A 15,860-nucleotide genomic window follows, 5' to 3' on the forward strand; every position below is an offset into this window, starting at 1 on the left:
AGACACATTACAATAGCTAAAAAAACTAAGACCCTAACCAAGACCCTAACTTGATATTTACTTGGTCTGCCTCTTGGTTTCTTAGGTGGGCTCTGAACAAAAGCCTTCCGACATGTATTCTTGTAGTGCCCTTCTTCTTTGCAATTAGAGCATGTCATTACCCTGTTCGCACGGCTCAGCTTGGTAGTAGACACTGTCTCATTGGTTCCCTTCTTTCGATAATGAGTTTTAGGCCTACCAGGCTTGCCATTTCGATTAGGTGGTGGAATCACACCTAATCTATTGGTCTGAGGCCACTGTATCATCCCATTTACAGGTCTGATCCCAAAACTGTAGGTTTCACGCCACTTATAGGTTGTGTAGCAAGGATGACCTTAGCAGCATGGATGAAAGGAATACCATTCATTTGCCAGCTTCGACATGCACAAGTCTCATTCTCCAAATTCACCACATATGACTGGTCTTTATCCTCCACCTCAGTCTTTGGCCCAATTGCCCAACGCAGACTACACTCTTTTGACTTCTTCTCAACCTTGTCTAACTCTTTATGTGTCTTCTGGATGAACCTAGTCTTCCTGTCCTTAGCCATCTTAGACCTATTGTAGTTCCTAGTCATACATTGGCACCTTATCTCCTCTAACATGTCTAGCAGAGGCTTCTTCCTAGGCTCCCCGATGGTCTTGTTGAAGGACTCACACAAGTTGTTCAGATTATCATTGCAGTAGGAGCCTATCTTGAAGAAAGCTCTAGACCAAGTCTCTGGCTTTGTCTTTATCAGAGATGCATGTGCGCCAGGATCATAGTTCTTAAGCTCGTCCATGTTGTGGTTGAACATACCAGTAGTGTAGCTCCTTGCAATGAACCAGAAGAACCTCTGTAACCTTAGATCTTTTCCACCTTTCCTCCAGCTCTCGTATATATGGCGACAACACTGTCTATGCTCAGCTTCTGGAAGGAGGGTATGAACTGCCTTCACTAATCCCTACAAGATCAAAAAAAAAAAAGAAATCAGAAACAAGAATCAAACATTCATTGAGTATCATGAAAGCAAAGTGTTTACCTTTTGTTTGTCAGACATTATAACAAAGCCGTTCCCATTTTCCAATCCCAAATCCAAGGCCAAACGCTTCACAAACCAATCCCAGTTTGTATCATTCTCTATCTCCACTACAGCCCAAGCAATAGGGACAATCCTATTGTCTCCATCTCTTCCAACCGCAGCCAACAACTGTCCCTTGATGTCCCATTTCAAAAAGGCTCCATCTAAGCCAATAACAGGCCTACAAGTCTTCTTCCATGCTTCCTTTTGTGCTTGGAAACACATGTAGAGCCTGTAGAACCTCTTCTTGCTTCCAACCGTGGCTCCTGGTATGGTCTCAATATCTCTGCTTGGTAATCCCAGATTTTATCAAAATGCTCCTCATGGGTTTTCCTCCTTTCTTTCATCACCTTCGTCTTGGCCTTAATGCATGAGTTTTCTAAAACTTCCATCTTAAACTCCCTCAAGATCTCAGACAGTATCTCCTTTGCTGTGAGCTTAGGATTCAGCCTTAACCTCTCAGCAAATAGACTTGCAATTGCTGACCTCTTAAGTATCTTGGAATACCCTGTCCTCTCACATTTATGGTCATTGACATATGTCTTTACCATCAACTTCTGTTTCCTCCTATCATACGAACAGTAGACCATCCAGGGACATCGAGCCTCATCATCTCTCATCTCAGCGGCACATTTTGCCCCCATCTTCAAGCTACTGGATCTGTAGTACTTGATGTTGTATCTGGTTTTCAGGGTATACCTGAGACAAGCATGTTTGAAGTCCTCAGCATCTGAAAATGTCTTGCCTAGCCGAAGGAGCTCCTCTGGATCAGTGTCTTCTCTATAAGCTTGCGCAGGTATCATCTCCTCTTCATTCTCATCATCTGATGACACATGATCAAGGATTTTATCATCATCATCCCCTTCGTCTTCATCAACCTCACAGTCATCATTTTTTGCTTTATCACCAAAATAAAGACTCAAATTTGTACAACCAAATTCCTCAATGCCAGCAATACCGTTCTCATCTTCCCTACCATCATCACCTATATCTCCAAATTCCTCTTCTTCATTTACCACAATCTGGAGAAATTCTTCTCTCTCATCACCATCATCACCTAGACTCTTCTCCGAGTTTACCTTCTGCTTCTTCGATTGTCTAGGAGACACAGGCGACCCACCATATGAAGTTCCCCGCCTTGTCTTCTTCGCAACTGTTGATGCCAACATCTCAGTCTCTGGCCATTCTTCTTTGTCATCACCAGAAGAAGCCACATTTACCTTCTGCTTCTTCGCAACTCTAGGAGACAGAGTTGAACCACGCCTCGTGGCCTTCACCGGAGATGGCGACCCATATGAAGTTCCCCGCCTCGTGGTCTTCTCCGGAGATGACGCAGGCGACCCATATGAAGTTCCCCGCCTTGTCTTCGACGCCTTCGACGCCTCTGTAGATGCCAACATTGAAATCCCTTCAACGCCTTTACGGATCCTCGATCTCTCCGGCGATGACAAACTCACAGAAGCATCGCGTTCTCCACCCTTCTTCGACTCTTGAATCGCTTCGTCACTCCCGTAATCGAAATTTCTCATCGCTCCGAAAATCATTACCTCCCTTCCATTCCTTGTGAACTTCGTCTTTACCATCTCCTCACATCACAAGAAAAATCCCCAAATCGATTTGAGAAATTAGGGTTACGTCCAAACACGGGTTTCGTTTTGTTGATTTCAATCAAACATATCTTTTGATCAATAAAAATACACATGTGTGGTAATCTTCCGAAAAGTCCACTAGCTCAGTGGCAAAACCCCCTAAGGACCACGAGTGCACGGGTTCGAGTCCAGCCAACAACAATTTTAATTAAGCAAAACGACGTCGTCTTGAGATTTTGTCTTTAACCAAACAATTGGATGAAACGACGTAGTTTCACTAAACGGCAGTAATTAACGGTGAGTTAACACTGTCTTAACTGTCGGTTAACTGTGTGTTAATCTGGTAAGTCAACCGTAAGTTTGTGAATAAACTATAAAAGTCAACAAAAGATCTGGGTTTTATTGGTCAGGCTCGAGTACAGGTTTCTTTTGGCAATTTCCGCAAAGTTCAATGTTTTTTTGGCCGATTTCTCATTATTAAAGTCCTCATAAGGAGGCCATTTACAATGAGGGTGTTCAAACCCATTTTCAACAGTTGAAGATATTACAATGAGGGTGTTGAATTTGTGTGTCTGTCCACGTGGGTTAAACTGGTGTTGGAAAGATTCAACGGTGTTCAAAAAAATTTTGTGGCCCATGACAGCCACGTGTCATGCCGGGAGTGGATGGAAGGGGGTGGAGCTTGCACGCACGCGCGCAGGATTACACACTTTTCCTTTTTTTTTAATTCAGGATAATATTTAAATGATCTCTTTCCATTGGCTGGACAGATTTTTTTTTGATATATATCCCCACCCAATAATTGAAATCCATTTATTTTATAATATAACTATTTTAAATAAGATAAAAATTATATCAAAATTCAAGATTTTTTTTTATCTATAAATAGAGACTACTCTCATTTCGTTTGGATACATAAAAAAACATCATTTTTTCATTATAATCAACTATTTTAGTGTTTTAAAATTTTTTTGGTTAAATGGATCTCAATAATGATACTTTTAACACCAAAAACTCTTCTAATTTTCTTAATTTTGATTGTTTTTATTAATACAGATTTTGGTACTATTTGAAAATTAAGCTAAGTATAATAATTCAAAATAAATATTATTAAAAATCATGTTATTTTAGTTTTTAAGTTAATTGTAAAAAGCAAAAATATAAATTAAGAGTTGTGGGGTAGGGTGTTGAATTTTTTTAAACAAACTATTGTAGAAGTATAAATTGAAGTGGATGTTGAATAAACGAGGTAGAAAAGAGAGAAGATAATGTGGAGTGTTAAAAGTAGAAAAAAAGGGTGTTGAATGTGGAGAGGATGTTGAAACGATTGTGGATGATCTAAGATTATAAACACTACGTAGACTTTGGGTCTTTGACATATATACACGTACTAACATAAACACACACATCTTAAGCAAAAAAAGAAAACACACGTCAACATAAATAACCACCAAATTTCGCAGGCACGCCACTGGTTAGGTATATTTAGACTTGGAATAAATGATGAGTTAACTTGCGTGTATAATTTGATTTGTGATTTCATAATCTAATCTTCACATAAATATTTCCTACATGTTTGTACTATAGTTCGTAAAAATAAATATTTTATTATAGCAAATGTGCTCATATAAAATATAAGACTAAGACATTATACTAATATAAATGATTCTACCACTGGTCTTTTTTCACTTTGGTGAAAGATACCAAAGATTGAATCTAACAAAACATCACAGGTTAAAGCATATTTTAACATAGACTCAACACAATAATAACTAAACTAGAACATCAAGTTGAAATGTATCACAAGTTTAAAAACACCAGATAGCTTCTTCATCTTCTTCCATCAGTCATCGTCAGAGAAGGTTATCCTCTTACCGCAGAATAATTTAGTCACCTCCGGTTTCTCCAAATAATCTCCTTCTATCGGAAGGCTTACTGGTAGAAGGTATTCTTCGTTCCTCCTGGAATATTGAAAAAGCAGTCTCGTTATCTCTTCATGTATACCAACGGAACCAGTGTGCTGTGGATAAAGAAACTCAAAAGGCAAATAGTAAAATGATCAAATCCCTTACCAGAGCTTCTCTGCAAGGTTGTACCTAATCAACAAAGACTATTAGCATCAGTCTTTTATGTAACGACATTATTTAGCAAACAAACTGGAGAAACAAATAAATCAATTTACTTTGGTCGGATAGGGTATGGAGACATCTCAACCACGTCAGAAATGATATGAATATTCAGAGCTCTACTCTCGTACAGCAGCGCCTTCTTTGCTTCGACAGCCGAAGCAAACTCAACAAAGCCACAGCCCACATGCTCACCCTCGCGGTTTACAACAAGTCGAACACGGCAAACTTCTCCAACATTTTTGTAGTAAGCAGAGCTGCAAGGCAAAATATCAGTCAGAAAAAGCTAACTCCAGAGGAAATTCAAAGTGCTACTACTTACATCTGACGTGTTGTTACGTTGGGAGAGAGATTGTAAACAAAGAGTGTTTTTTTTCTTAATGCTACTTCCTCGGCAAAATCACGAGTTTCACCAAATCCTTCCTCCAATTCCTCATCGATCAAACGGTTTTCTCGTCCAAGTTGATCTTCGTACCTGGAAGATCAAAGAAAAAAAACAATGTGCTAAAATATGTACCTAGAACTTTCAGTTTAAATTACAAATAGTTAAATCTCTTACCAAACATTGTGATCGATGCAATACCTAATTAAAAAACCAAAAAAATGTTAGTCTTCTGTAGTGACGTAAAAAATTTTTATCAATGAGTTACATGTTGATTTACTTGGGACGCGGAAGGTTTGGAAATTCCTCAGCCGGATAACTATACAATTTTTGACCATGCAAATACTTCTTTTTCATCGCCTACAATATGAAAGACATAATCAGCAATGGTGGTACTTTCAAATTACACTTTAAAAAAAAAAAAAAAAAAAAAATTTAAGTCACTACGGCTCACCTTCCCTGCTTCTTTAGCAGAAGCAAACTCAATATAGCACATGCCATTTTGCTTGCCCTTGCAGTCTGTAACAAGTCGAACATGAACAACTTGTCCAACATCTTTGTATAAATCGATGCTGTCAAAAAGGAGGATAAAATATTAGTCATGAAAAAAAACTTGCTCCAAGAACGGAAGAGGAAATTTAAAGATGCTACTTACATATCTCGTATTACAGTTGGGCAAGGGAGATTGCCGACGGAGATAGTCTTACGTCTTACAGCAACTGCCTGAATTTAAAAGCCAAGTGTGTTACCACGATTCTAAGGAGAATACACACACAAAAAAAGTAGCCAATCTAAAGTTTCATCTCTTTAGACTTATTAGCGAAAGATATGTTAATAAACGCTAAATGTTTCTTTTAAGTACCTCAACAAAACTTGGAGTTCCATCAAGGCCTTCTCCTTCTTCATAGGAAGTTTCATCAAGTCTTCCTTTTGTGATCGCTCGTCGAAGATAGTCTTCGTAACTGAAATTTCGAGAGAACAAAGTGATGTATCCCTTAAATCCCTTAGCAGAGCTTCTCTGCAAGGTTGTACCTAATTAACAAAAAAAATTATATAAATATATATATAAATAAATTAGTCGTCTTCTGTAATGATGTTAAAACTCTAGCAAAATATAAATTAGAGAAACAAATTTCCATAAAACGGAAAGTAAACTTACTGGTGTAGAAGACGGTACGGAGGTAGCTTAGCCACATCAAGAAAAACAATGTGATCGAGCAAGTATTCACCATTCATAAGTTCGAGCGCATTATGTGCTGCATCGGCAGAATCAAATTCAACAAAGCCATAGCCCACACGCCTACCCTCGGGATTTACAATAAGTCGAACAGTAACCACTTCTCCAACATAACTGAAGTAATCGATGCTGTAAAAAAAAGCGGAGAGGAGAGTTAAGGCTCAAGTAATCCAAATTATCAGGCAATGGAAGCGGAGAATTAAAGGTGGTAATCTTACATATGAAATATTTTAGTCTGAGGAGAGAGATTGGAAACAAAGAGAACATTCTGCAAGTAACAGGAAAGTGTGTTATAGGGCCGACTCTTAAGTAGAAAACTTTGCCTTAACAAAACGTAGCAGTCTCGTCAGAAGATTTGTGGCATATTATGAAGATAACAGGAAGAGGTACCTCAACAAAATTGGGAGGTGTCTCATCTTCTTTTCCTAGAAGGTAATCTTTGTTCCTAAAATATCAACAAAAAAAAAACCTGTAATTTCTGCATGTAACACTAAAAGGCTAAATAATCAAAGTTCTTACCAGACTATGTGATCTTTGCAATACCTAAAAAGAAACAATAGTAGAGTTAAGTCGTGTGTAATACAATCAGATAAAATATTATTAATTAAGTAAATTGAATTTACTTGAGTCGTGAAGGACGGTAAGATGCAATAATCTGACCAAAAATCTGCAAATTTTCAAGCTTTTGGGCAGCCTACAATATTAACAAGATTTAATCAGCAACCTTCGTTAAATGATTGTTTCATACACTGGTCTACTCTCTCTCTCTCTCACCTTCTCTGCTTCGTTAGAAGAAGCAAACTTAACCAAGGCAATTCTAGTATTCGCCTTCAGACAGGGTTTCATAATACGTTGAACACGAACAACTTGTCCAACATCTTTGAAGAAATCAATGATATCTGCTATACCAGCATGGGTAGGGACTCGGCCAACCAAGATCGTTTTCTTTTTTACAGCAACCTGAATTCGAATTCAAGTGTGTAATTAGCTGCGACTCAAGCAGAACCAAAAATCAAATATTCATACGCATCTTAGGTTACCTTATGTTTCTTCAGAATCATATGTTTGGTCTCCAAATTATCTTTCAGCTTGCGCTTCACTATTTAAGAAAAAAAAAACAAAGTTCCTCTTCAGAGTTGGATTTGTTATTGGTAGGAAAAAAAAAGAGGAGATGAAAAATCCTAAGAGAGTGTTACCCAATAAATTAGCTTGCTCCAAATCATCTTCCGACTTTTTTCGCTTGCCTGTAAAATCAAAAACCTCTTTATACAAGTAAGAGACTAGATTTGTTAAAATTAGGGTATATGAGAAATCCAAAGAGAGTGCTACCCGATGATTTAGCTTCTGCGGCCAATTTTTTCGAAGAACTAGCCATGGAGAGCAGCCAAAAAAGGTGATCTTCTTCGACTTCGAGCTAGAAACTGTTGTTGGAGTATGCTCGAAAAAAGCTTATAAAACGAGTTTCCTAAACCTATCGAGATATGTTTTATAAAAGTTTAAGAAAAAAGGAAATATGAATTATGTTAAGTTCAATAGGTTTAGGAGTCATCTATTCCTATACAAGGAGATGCATATTGTGTTGAGTGAATTGTGAATTGTGTGAGTGATTTTGTGATTTGTGATTTGAGAGTTCGAGTGACCGAAAGACTTCGTATTAAAGCTTGTTTGTGATTCAATAAAAACTAGGTAATAATCCGCGTTTTGCGTGGCATGTGATTATTAGTTTCGTTATTTCTAATTAAAAAACATTAAATCTGTTTAATCTAGATATTCGTTCGTTTTTAAGTTTTGGTTTTTTGGTTTTTAATCTTCTAAAATATAACTATTATTTTAAATTAATATTCATTTTAGTTTATTCGGTTAAAATGTTTGATTTTTGATTTTTTTCCGGTAAAAACCAAAAATTAATATTATTTGTTTATTTGCATGTTATGAATTTTAGATAGTCGTCATATCGAACCAATAATTTTATATTATAGTTTTTAAAGAGATAATAGTTTAAGAAAAAAAAATTATTAAGACAAATCGTTTCACTACAATTTGGTCGGTAGTGAAAGAAGCATTAAGAAAAAATATTTCAATTTTCAAAAAAATTAGATACTTCAGTTGTGGTGAATACTTAGTTACAATATGCTCACATCAAGGTGCACATGTATGTGTATGTAAAAAGTATATAAAAATAGTTGACAAAAATGGACGACTTCAGTATAAATCGTCTCAAAAAAACACATTTAAAAGTCAATTGCAAAACTAACTTCTGCATTAACCAGAAGACTTCCATGTAAGCCGTCTACAGCAAGACTTACCTGAAATTCTTCTAGGCGAACAGATATAGATAAAATCACGATTTCATACTTTAAATTAGTGAGATAACTTCCTTAGCACACAGAAGTCTTCTCCAAGCACAGAGAAACTCAAACGAAAGTAACCCACCGAGAATCATAACCTTCAATGGCTCTATGAACCATAAAAATGTTAAAATCAAAATCATGGAGTTTTTTGGATGAATATGGACAGAAAATAAAGTAAAGAAATGTTATTTTTAGTTCATAAGAATTGAAAAAGAAAGAGTGTAAATCGATTTTTAAGTTCATTAAGAGCATCAAATTGCTTATTCATGGTGGTTGGTATATTGATGGTCATGACAATATTGTGAATACTTGAGGAAGATGAGGGTGATAGAGTAAAATATGCATTTTCGAAAAAAAAAGTGATGGCATTTTCGTGAATTATCTGAACTTTGGAGGTGAAAGAGGCAAGTCAAAGCTCCAAAAAAAACATGGATTGGTTTTGTGTTTGACTTCAAGTTTTGAGTCATATTTGCAAAAAGCCCAATTATTTAAACAAAATAGTGTTTTTTACTTATAAATTTTGTAAAATACTAAAATGAAATATGTTAAAGTATAGTTTTTAAACACAACATCTAAATTTAAATTATCTTAAACATATATATTTTCCATGATATAAACAAATCAATTTTAAAAATGTATTATATGCAAAATGTATAAATTAAAGAAAAAAACATATTTTGGAGGAGGTTTTCTATTTGATTATTTCAGATTGTTATATATTGTACATATCTCAAAAATATATTCGTAAGTAATAAAATAATAGCAAAGTAAAATATATTAAACAAATCACTATGTATAAATAATATCGAATAAGAAATATAAATAATGATATTATATAATTACACAATTACACAATATATAACACTAAAATAGAAACTATATATTTAAAACATTTGTAATAAAATCAAATACATTTATAAAATCAAAAAATATATGCACGAACGTGCGGGTCAAAATCTAGTTATACATATTTTTATGTCAATTATCTCAAATTGATTATTTTTTAAGTTTGTGTTACAAAAAGAGTTCCAACGATCAAAATGACCAAAATATTTCACTAAATTGATTAAAAAAACCTAGATATATAAATACAAATAAATAAATAAATAATTAGTAGTTTAAAATTATATTCTTTTAAATTCAAACGTTTCCTTAAAAAAATTCAAATTTCTTTTTTGAAATTCGAAAATGCTTTTTGAAACTATTTTTAAAACATTTATTTTAAATTTTTATTTTTTATTTTTAAAACTTCAAACATCACTCCAAAATTTCACACTTGAACTCTAAACTCTAAGTCTAGATTAACTAAACTTGAGGGTATAAATATATTTTTGTTTCTTTAATTAAATATTTTGGTCATTTTAATTTTTGAAGGTTATATCTGTGACAAAATATTTTAAAGGTTATCATAAAAAAAATTCTCTATATTTTACTGACGCATTTTTAGATCTTGTTAATTACTAAGTTTAAAAGAACTATTTTTTTAAATGATAATTTTGAGTTAGTACATAATTTTATTTGAAAAAAAGAACTTCATATAATAAGATGACAATTATGAGTTAATACACAAATTTATTCAAAAAAAAAAAAAAAAACAACATGGATCCCACTTCAGTTATGTGATGTTCCTGAGAACAGTGCCCAAAGTGGGCTGTACCCAAAATGGGTTGTACCCAAAATGGGTTGTGCCCAAAGGGGTTCTCATTTCGTAACATTCACTATCATCCTTGTGGGTGAACTTTCATTCATCTCAATTGATATATAAATAGGAATTAGAGTTTGTTCTGCGTGTCCGCGCGGTTGTTTGATTTACTGTATATATATAAAGTTTCAAAAACAAAAAATTATATGGTTCCACTTGTACTATTTTAGTTTATTATTCAGGCCATGTTTCACTATTGTATCATATTATATTTTATTGGATCAGTGTCAACATAAATTTATTTTATTCTCCGATTTAAATGTATTAATAATATATTACGCTTATTTTTGGTCAAATTAATAATAAATTATAAATACTTTTTAAAACACATGTGGAATCAAGAGTCGGATCGTGTGCCTACGTGAACATGCTGTTATTTTGAAAGTAACATAAAATATAATTCAAGCGCTAATGATTTAAGTTTGTATCAATTTGAAATTGATTTTATATATACTTATATTTTTAAATTTTAAATTTGGTAAAAAGATATTTGATGAAATTGTATTATTCATATGTTGACAAACAACTTTTTGTGTCTTCAAATGTAGATCTTTTACTAATTTGGTTTGATAACTTAGTATGGTTGAAAGTTTATATGTGACTAAGGTAACTTAGTTAATACTATATTTTGAAAATTTTATTTAATATATCATATCTAAAGTTTTTGTTTTTTTATTTTTACCACATAAAGAAAAATCCAATCTATCCAAAAAAAACTGACAAAAAAAAAATATATATATATATACAAATTTGCACACAAATTAAAGTATTGCTTATATTTGTTTTTATTTGAAAAGTTAATATGATTTTTTGTTTATCTTTTAAATTTATTTAATTGTAATTTTTAACATTTACAATATTTTAGGCTGAGATTGATTTGAAGCTGATTAATTTGAATATCTTATTTTGAGTGTGTCAGTTAGGATGATAGTTCTAATCTAAATATTGGAATCACGAGAAATCGTGGAAACCCATCGAACGGAAGCTGATGTCGCAATGACTGAGGAGAAAGGATCTGTCGCCTCAAAGGCAAAGCCATCGCCACGGGCACACCTTCGCCAAAGCACAAGGCCTCCCGCCCACCGGCCTTATCGAACCAAGGTATCACTCTGACCTCTCCCGTAAAGCCCTCAGACGCATCTCAACCCTCCCGCCAAGTCAAAAGGTTTGATCATCCCTTATTGGAACAAGGAGAAATATCTTGAATTAGAAGAAGGTTTAGAACAGGTCCTAGATGTTCCTTTAACTGAGCTTGAGTCTGCTGAGGTTGACAACCTAGTTCTGGAAACGAAACGTCTTGAAATGGCTGAGAAAATGATGGCTGAGAATAAGATAGATATTGATAATGATGATCTTCTTGAAGATTCTCCTGATCTTGATGCAGAAAAAATTGAGGCCATATCTCAGCTCTCTCCAGCAAATGCTGTGTCAAAGAAAACAGCACCTTCGAGCCAGCACTCGGAACTTGCAAAGGCAGTCGCTTCTCTCCAAGACTCCACGCAGATGAACTTGGCTGGCGCCTACGTCCCCAAAGGCCTACTGAAGAAGAAGGCCCCCGGTCCCCCGACATAAAAGGAGCGAGTGCATCCAAGAAACTTTAGGCCCTCAGCGGCCGCGCCTCCCCAAAGAAGAAGACAGCACCGGGTAAACGACAATTATCTTCTTCGACTATGGTCCCTCGTATTGAGGTGTTCCCCTCTGCTTCACGCAAAAAACATGTGTCTCTTTCAGGTTTGGTGGTGTCCCAAAAACCACCCAGTAAGAAGATATGAGTGCAATAGCATGGAACTGTCAGGGTGCCGGAGCCTATCTGACAAAGCAACATCTCCGAGAATTGCATCGCTGTTTTCTTCCTTCTTTTCTTTTTCTTTCAGAAACAAAAAACAATTATTCTTTTCTTCAGGATTTTCAGTTTGAATTTGGTTATAATAAATTGTTCACCGTGGAACCCGAGGGTAGAAGCGGTGGACTAGCACTTTTTTATTTAGACTCTTTTGATGTTATTGTCCTCTTCTCCAATAATCGCATGATCGATATTGAAGCCACCATCGAAGGGCACAAAGTTTATATTACTTTTGTATATGGTGATCCGGTCGTTGAGTACCGAGAAAATGTTTGAGAACGCCTTACCCGTATGAGCTTAACGAGGTCTGGACCTTGGCTGATGCTAGGAGATTTTAATGAGATAACCAGCAATTCAGAAAAAAAAAAGGGGGTAGAAAACGCCCAGACTCATCCTTCCTTCCCTTTAAATGCATGCTTGAAAACTGTGGGATGATTGAGTTTTCCTACAAAGGAAATCCTCTCTCTTGGGTGGGCAATAGAGCTTCTGGCAAAGTCCAAAGCAGGTTGGACCGAGCAGTAGGAAACGAAGATTGGCACCACTGCTTCTCCCACACGAATGTGGAGTATTTGCGGCTCTGGGGTAGTGATCACCGACCCATTCTTACCGGAATCCTATCTAGTAAAAAGCTTGGCAAGAGAGCCTTTAAATTTGACAAAAGATGGATTGGTAAAAATGGCTTCCGCGACACTGTATTACATGGATGGACTGACCCGAGTCTTTTAAACAAAGACGACCTATACGAAAGGATCGCTCACTGTCGTAAGTTTATCTCCCGCTGGAAACGTGACAACCCCTCAAATGCCGCAAAAAAATAGAAGAAATAAAAGATTTGCTAGAGCAAGCTCAAATCGAGGACGAATTCTCCCAAGAAGCAATCCTAAGCCTCAAGTGGAGCCTTTGTACGACCTTTAGAGACGAGGAACTTTATTGGAAACAAAAAATCCAGGCAAATTGGCTACGAAAAGGTGACCAGAATACAAAGTTCTTTCATGCTACCACAAAGCAACGGAGAGCCAGAAACAGAGTAACAAAGCTCCTCAAGACAAGTGGTCTATGGCAGAGACCGAAGAAGATATCGAGGAAGTAGCAACAGGGTACTTTCAGACTCTCTTTACTTCATCGGCTCCCTCGGATTTCGCTGAATCCCTTAAATACATCACCGAGAAAGTCACCCCATCTATGAACGAAGTTCTAACAAAATCTCCATCAGATGATGAGATCCGCCAAGCAGTTTTTGATATAAACCCAGAAAAAGCCCCTGGTCCCGATGGAATGACAAGTCTCTTCTTCCAAAAGTATTGGGGTATCACAGCAGAAGTGATGAAGCAAACGGTCAAAGATTTTTTTTAACACAATGCCCTCGATCCCCGACTGAATCAGACGAACATTTGCCTTATCCCGAAAACAGAGCGCCCCAGTGAAATCACCAACTTCTGGCCTATAAGCCTTTGCAATGTAAGCTATAAGATAATCTCAAAAATCTTGAGTAAACGTCTTAAGCGCTGCATGCCTCGCTTAATATCGGAGACCCAATCAGCCTTTGTGGCTAGACGATTGATCACGGATAACATCCTAGTGGCACATGAGGTCTTTCACGTCTTAAGAACCAATCGAAGTTGTAAAGCTATGTGTGTTGCCATAAAAACAGACATGAGCAAGGCTTTCGATCGAGTTGAATGGTCATTTCTTGAAGCACTTCTACTGAAACTAGGTTTCTCACCCAAATGGGTAGCTTGGATAAAGATCTGCATCTCATCAGTATCCTATCAAGTACTCCTCAATGGTGAACCAAAAGGCAATATCTTTCCATCGCGAGGCATTAGACAGGGCAATTCACTCTCTCCTTTCCTCTTTATCTTGCTTATGGAAGCACTTATCTCCCAAATCCAGGGAGCTGAGAGGGAGGGCCGGATCACAGGTCTAAATATTGCAAGAAACAGCCCACATGTCTCCCATCTCCTATTCGCGGATGATAGCCTCTTTTTCTGTAGAGCAGAGGTCGCGCAATGTACAGAGCTCATGAAGATCATCAATACATACGGTTGCTCCTCGGGACAGCAACTAAATGTAGAGAAATTGTCCATTCTCTTCGGTAATAAGGTACCGCCAGACCTAAGAACGAAGATCAAACAGGCATTGGGTATCACAAAAGAAGGAGGGATGGGAGTATACCTAGGCTTACCCGAGAAAATCAGTGGTAGCAAAAAACAAGCTTTCGCGTTCATTCAAGAAAGACTGCAGAATCGTATAAATTCGTGGTCTACGAAACTTCTGTCCAAAGGTGGCAAAGAAGTCCTGATTAAATCAGTGGCACAAGCTCTCCCAACATACGTTATGTCTTGCTTCCTGCTTCCCCGAGACATCATCCGGAAACTCACAAGCGTGATCTCCCGTTTCTGGTGGAGTACCAAAGATAACAACTGCGGACTTCACTGGATTGCATGGAAAAAAATCTGCACCCCAAAAGACCAAGGAGGCCCACGTTTCCGAGATTTTAAAAAATTTAATCTCGCACTGCTTGTGAAGCAACTCTGGCGACTTATCCAGTATCCAAACTCCCTTTTGGCTCGTGTACTTAAAGGCAGATACTTTCGGAACTCAAATCTGATAGATGTCAACAAGGCGAGCAATCCCTCGTATGTATGGTGAAGCCTCATGGTGGGCCAACCTCTCCTAAAGGCTGGCCTGCGTAAATCAATTGGAACGGGACAGACCACCCTAGTCTGGGTTGACCCATGGATTCCGACGACACTTGCGCGTCCTGCGATACCTTGTGGCTCTTCTTTCAACCCCTCGCTGCGCGTTAGTGATTTGATCAACCCAACCACAAAGGAGTGGAACCCTGAACTCCTTCAAGAGCTGGTCGACCCTAATGACATCCCACTTATTCGCAGCCTTAAGTTGATGTGCTCTCCCCGTGCCATTGGTTACTGCTGGAACCACACAACAACTGGAGTATACTCGGTAAAAACCGGATACGCCCTGGCCCTGGAATTATCAGAGCTTACATGAACCAAGTGCCCGAGCCTAGCCTTAAAGCGCTGCAAGCTAAAGTTTGGAAGATCAAGACTACTAAAAAGATCCAGCACTTCATTTGGCAATCGATCTCGAACTGTCTCCCGGTATGCAGCTCGCTTGCTGATCGTCACTGTGGTACCGAGCGACATTGCCCACGATGCGGAGCAGAAGAGGAAACTCCCAATCACCTGCTTTTCGAGTGCCCACCATCGATTCAAACTTGGGCTCTAGCGTACATTCCACACTCTCCGGGGTTATTCCCGTGTAACTCGATATATAGTAACCTTAACCATGTCCTATGGCGCGCAAACAACTATGCAATCCCGGATACTATCAGTGCAAGAGTACCATGGCTAATATGGTACATATGGAAAGCCCGCAACGACAAGGCCTTTAATGGCAAGGACGTCTCCCCGTTAGAGACAGTCCAAATTGCCCAAGCGGAAGCGGAAAGCTGGTACACAGCTCAGACCGTCGAGCAGTCGAAGGAAGACGCACCCGAGGATCCCC

At 37.3% G+C, this 15,860-nt stretch overlaps 3 protein-coding genes across 4 annotated transcripts; 1 reads left to right on the forward strand and 2 right to left on the reverse strand.

Annotated features, from left to right (window-relative positions):
- Positions 1 to 310: 310 nt before the first annotated feature.
- Positions 311 to 2,682, reverse strand: LOC106292209. The gene is made up of 3 exons (XM_013727821.1): positions 1,499 to 2,682; positions 1,061 to 1,385; positions 311 to 982 (listed from the first exon to the last, which is right to left on the reverse strand). Exons 1-3 carry the CDS (start codon positions 2,680 to 2,682, stop codon positions 311 to 313), a joined length of 2,181 nt encoding a protein of 726 aa, XP_013583275.1.
- Positions 2,683 to 4,321: 1,639 nt separating this feature from the next.
- LOC106293042 (nuclear localization sequence-binding protein-like) lies at positions 4,322 to 8,039 on the reverse strand. 2 transcript variants are annotated; one of them, XM_013728711.1, is made up of 10 exons: positions 6,356 to 6,524; positions 6,059 to 6,228; positions 5,852 to 5,919; positions 5,651 to 5,768; positions 5,477 to 5,556; positions 5,374 to 5,397; positions 5,137 to 5,289; positions 4,871 to 5,071; positions 4,761 to 4,784; positions 4,322 to 4,649 (listed from the first exon to the last, which is right to left on the reverse strand). In XM_013728711.1, the coding sequence occupies exons 1-10, from the start codon at positions 6,426 to 6,428 to the stop codon at positions 4,532 to 4,534; spliced, it is 1,029 nt and encodes a 342-aa protein (XP_013584165.1). In that variant the 5' UTR covers positions 6,429 to 6,524; the 3' UTR covers positions 4,322 to 4,531. The 2 variants fall into 2 exon arrangements, with proteins under 2 accessions (XP_013584165.1, XP_013584166.1); XM_013728712.1 differs by lacking the exons at positions 4,322 to 4,649; positions 4,761 to 4,784; positions 4,871 to 5,071; ... (3 more) ...; positions 5,651 to 5,768; positions 5,852 to 5,919 and adding exons at positions 6,652 to 6,701; positions 6,824 to 6,878; positions 6,953 to 6,976; ... (3 more) ...; positions 7,630 to 7,677; positions 7,763 to 8,039 and having other exon boundaries at positions 6,106 to 6,228; positions 6,356 to 6,562.
- A 6,948-nt stretch (positions 8,040 to 14,987) lies between these two features.
- LOC106292210 lies at positions 14,988 to 15,344 on the forward strand. The gene has a single exon (XM_013727822.1). The coding sequence runs from the start codon at positions 14,988 to 14,990 to the stop codon at positions 15,342 to 15,344; it is 357 nt and encodes a 118-aa protein (XP_013583276.1).
- Positions 15,345 to 15,860: the final 516 nt, after the last annotated feature.

This window comes from Brassica oleracea, chromosome C5 (genome assembly GCF_000695525.1).
Source record: "Brassica oleracea var. oleracea cultivar TO1000 chromosome C5, BOL, whole genome shotgun sequence".
NCBI lineage: Eukaryota > Viridiplantae > Streptophyta > Magnoliopsida > Brassicales > Brassicaceae > Brassica > Brassica oleracea.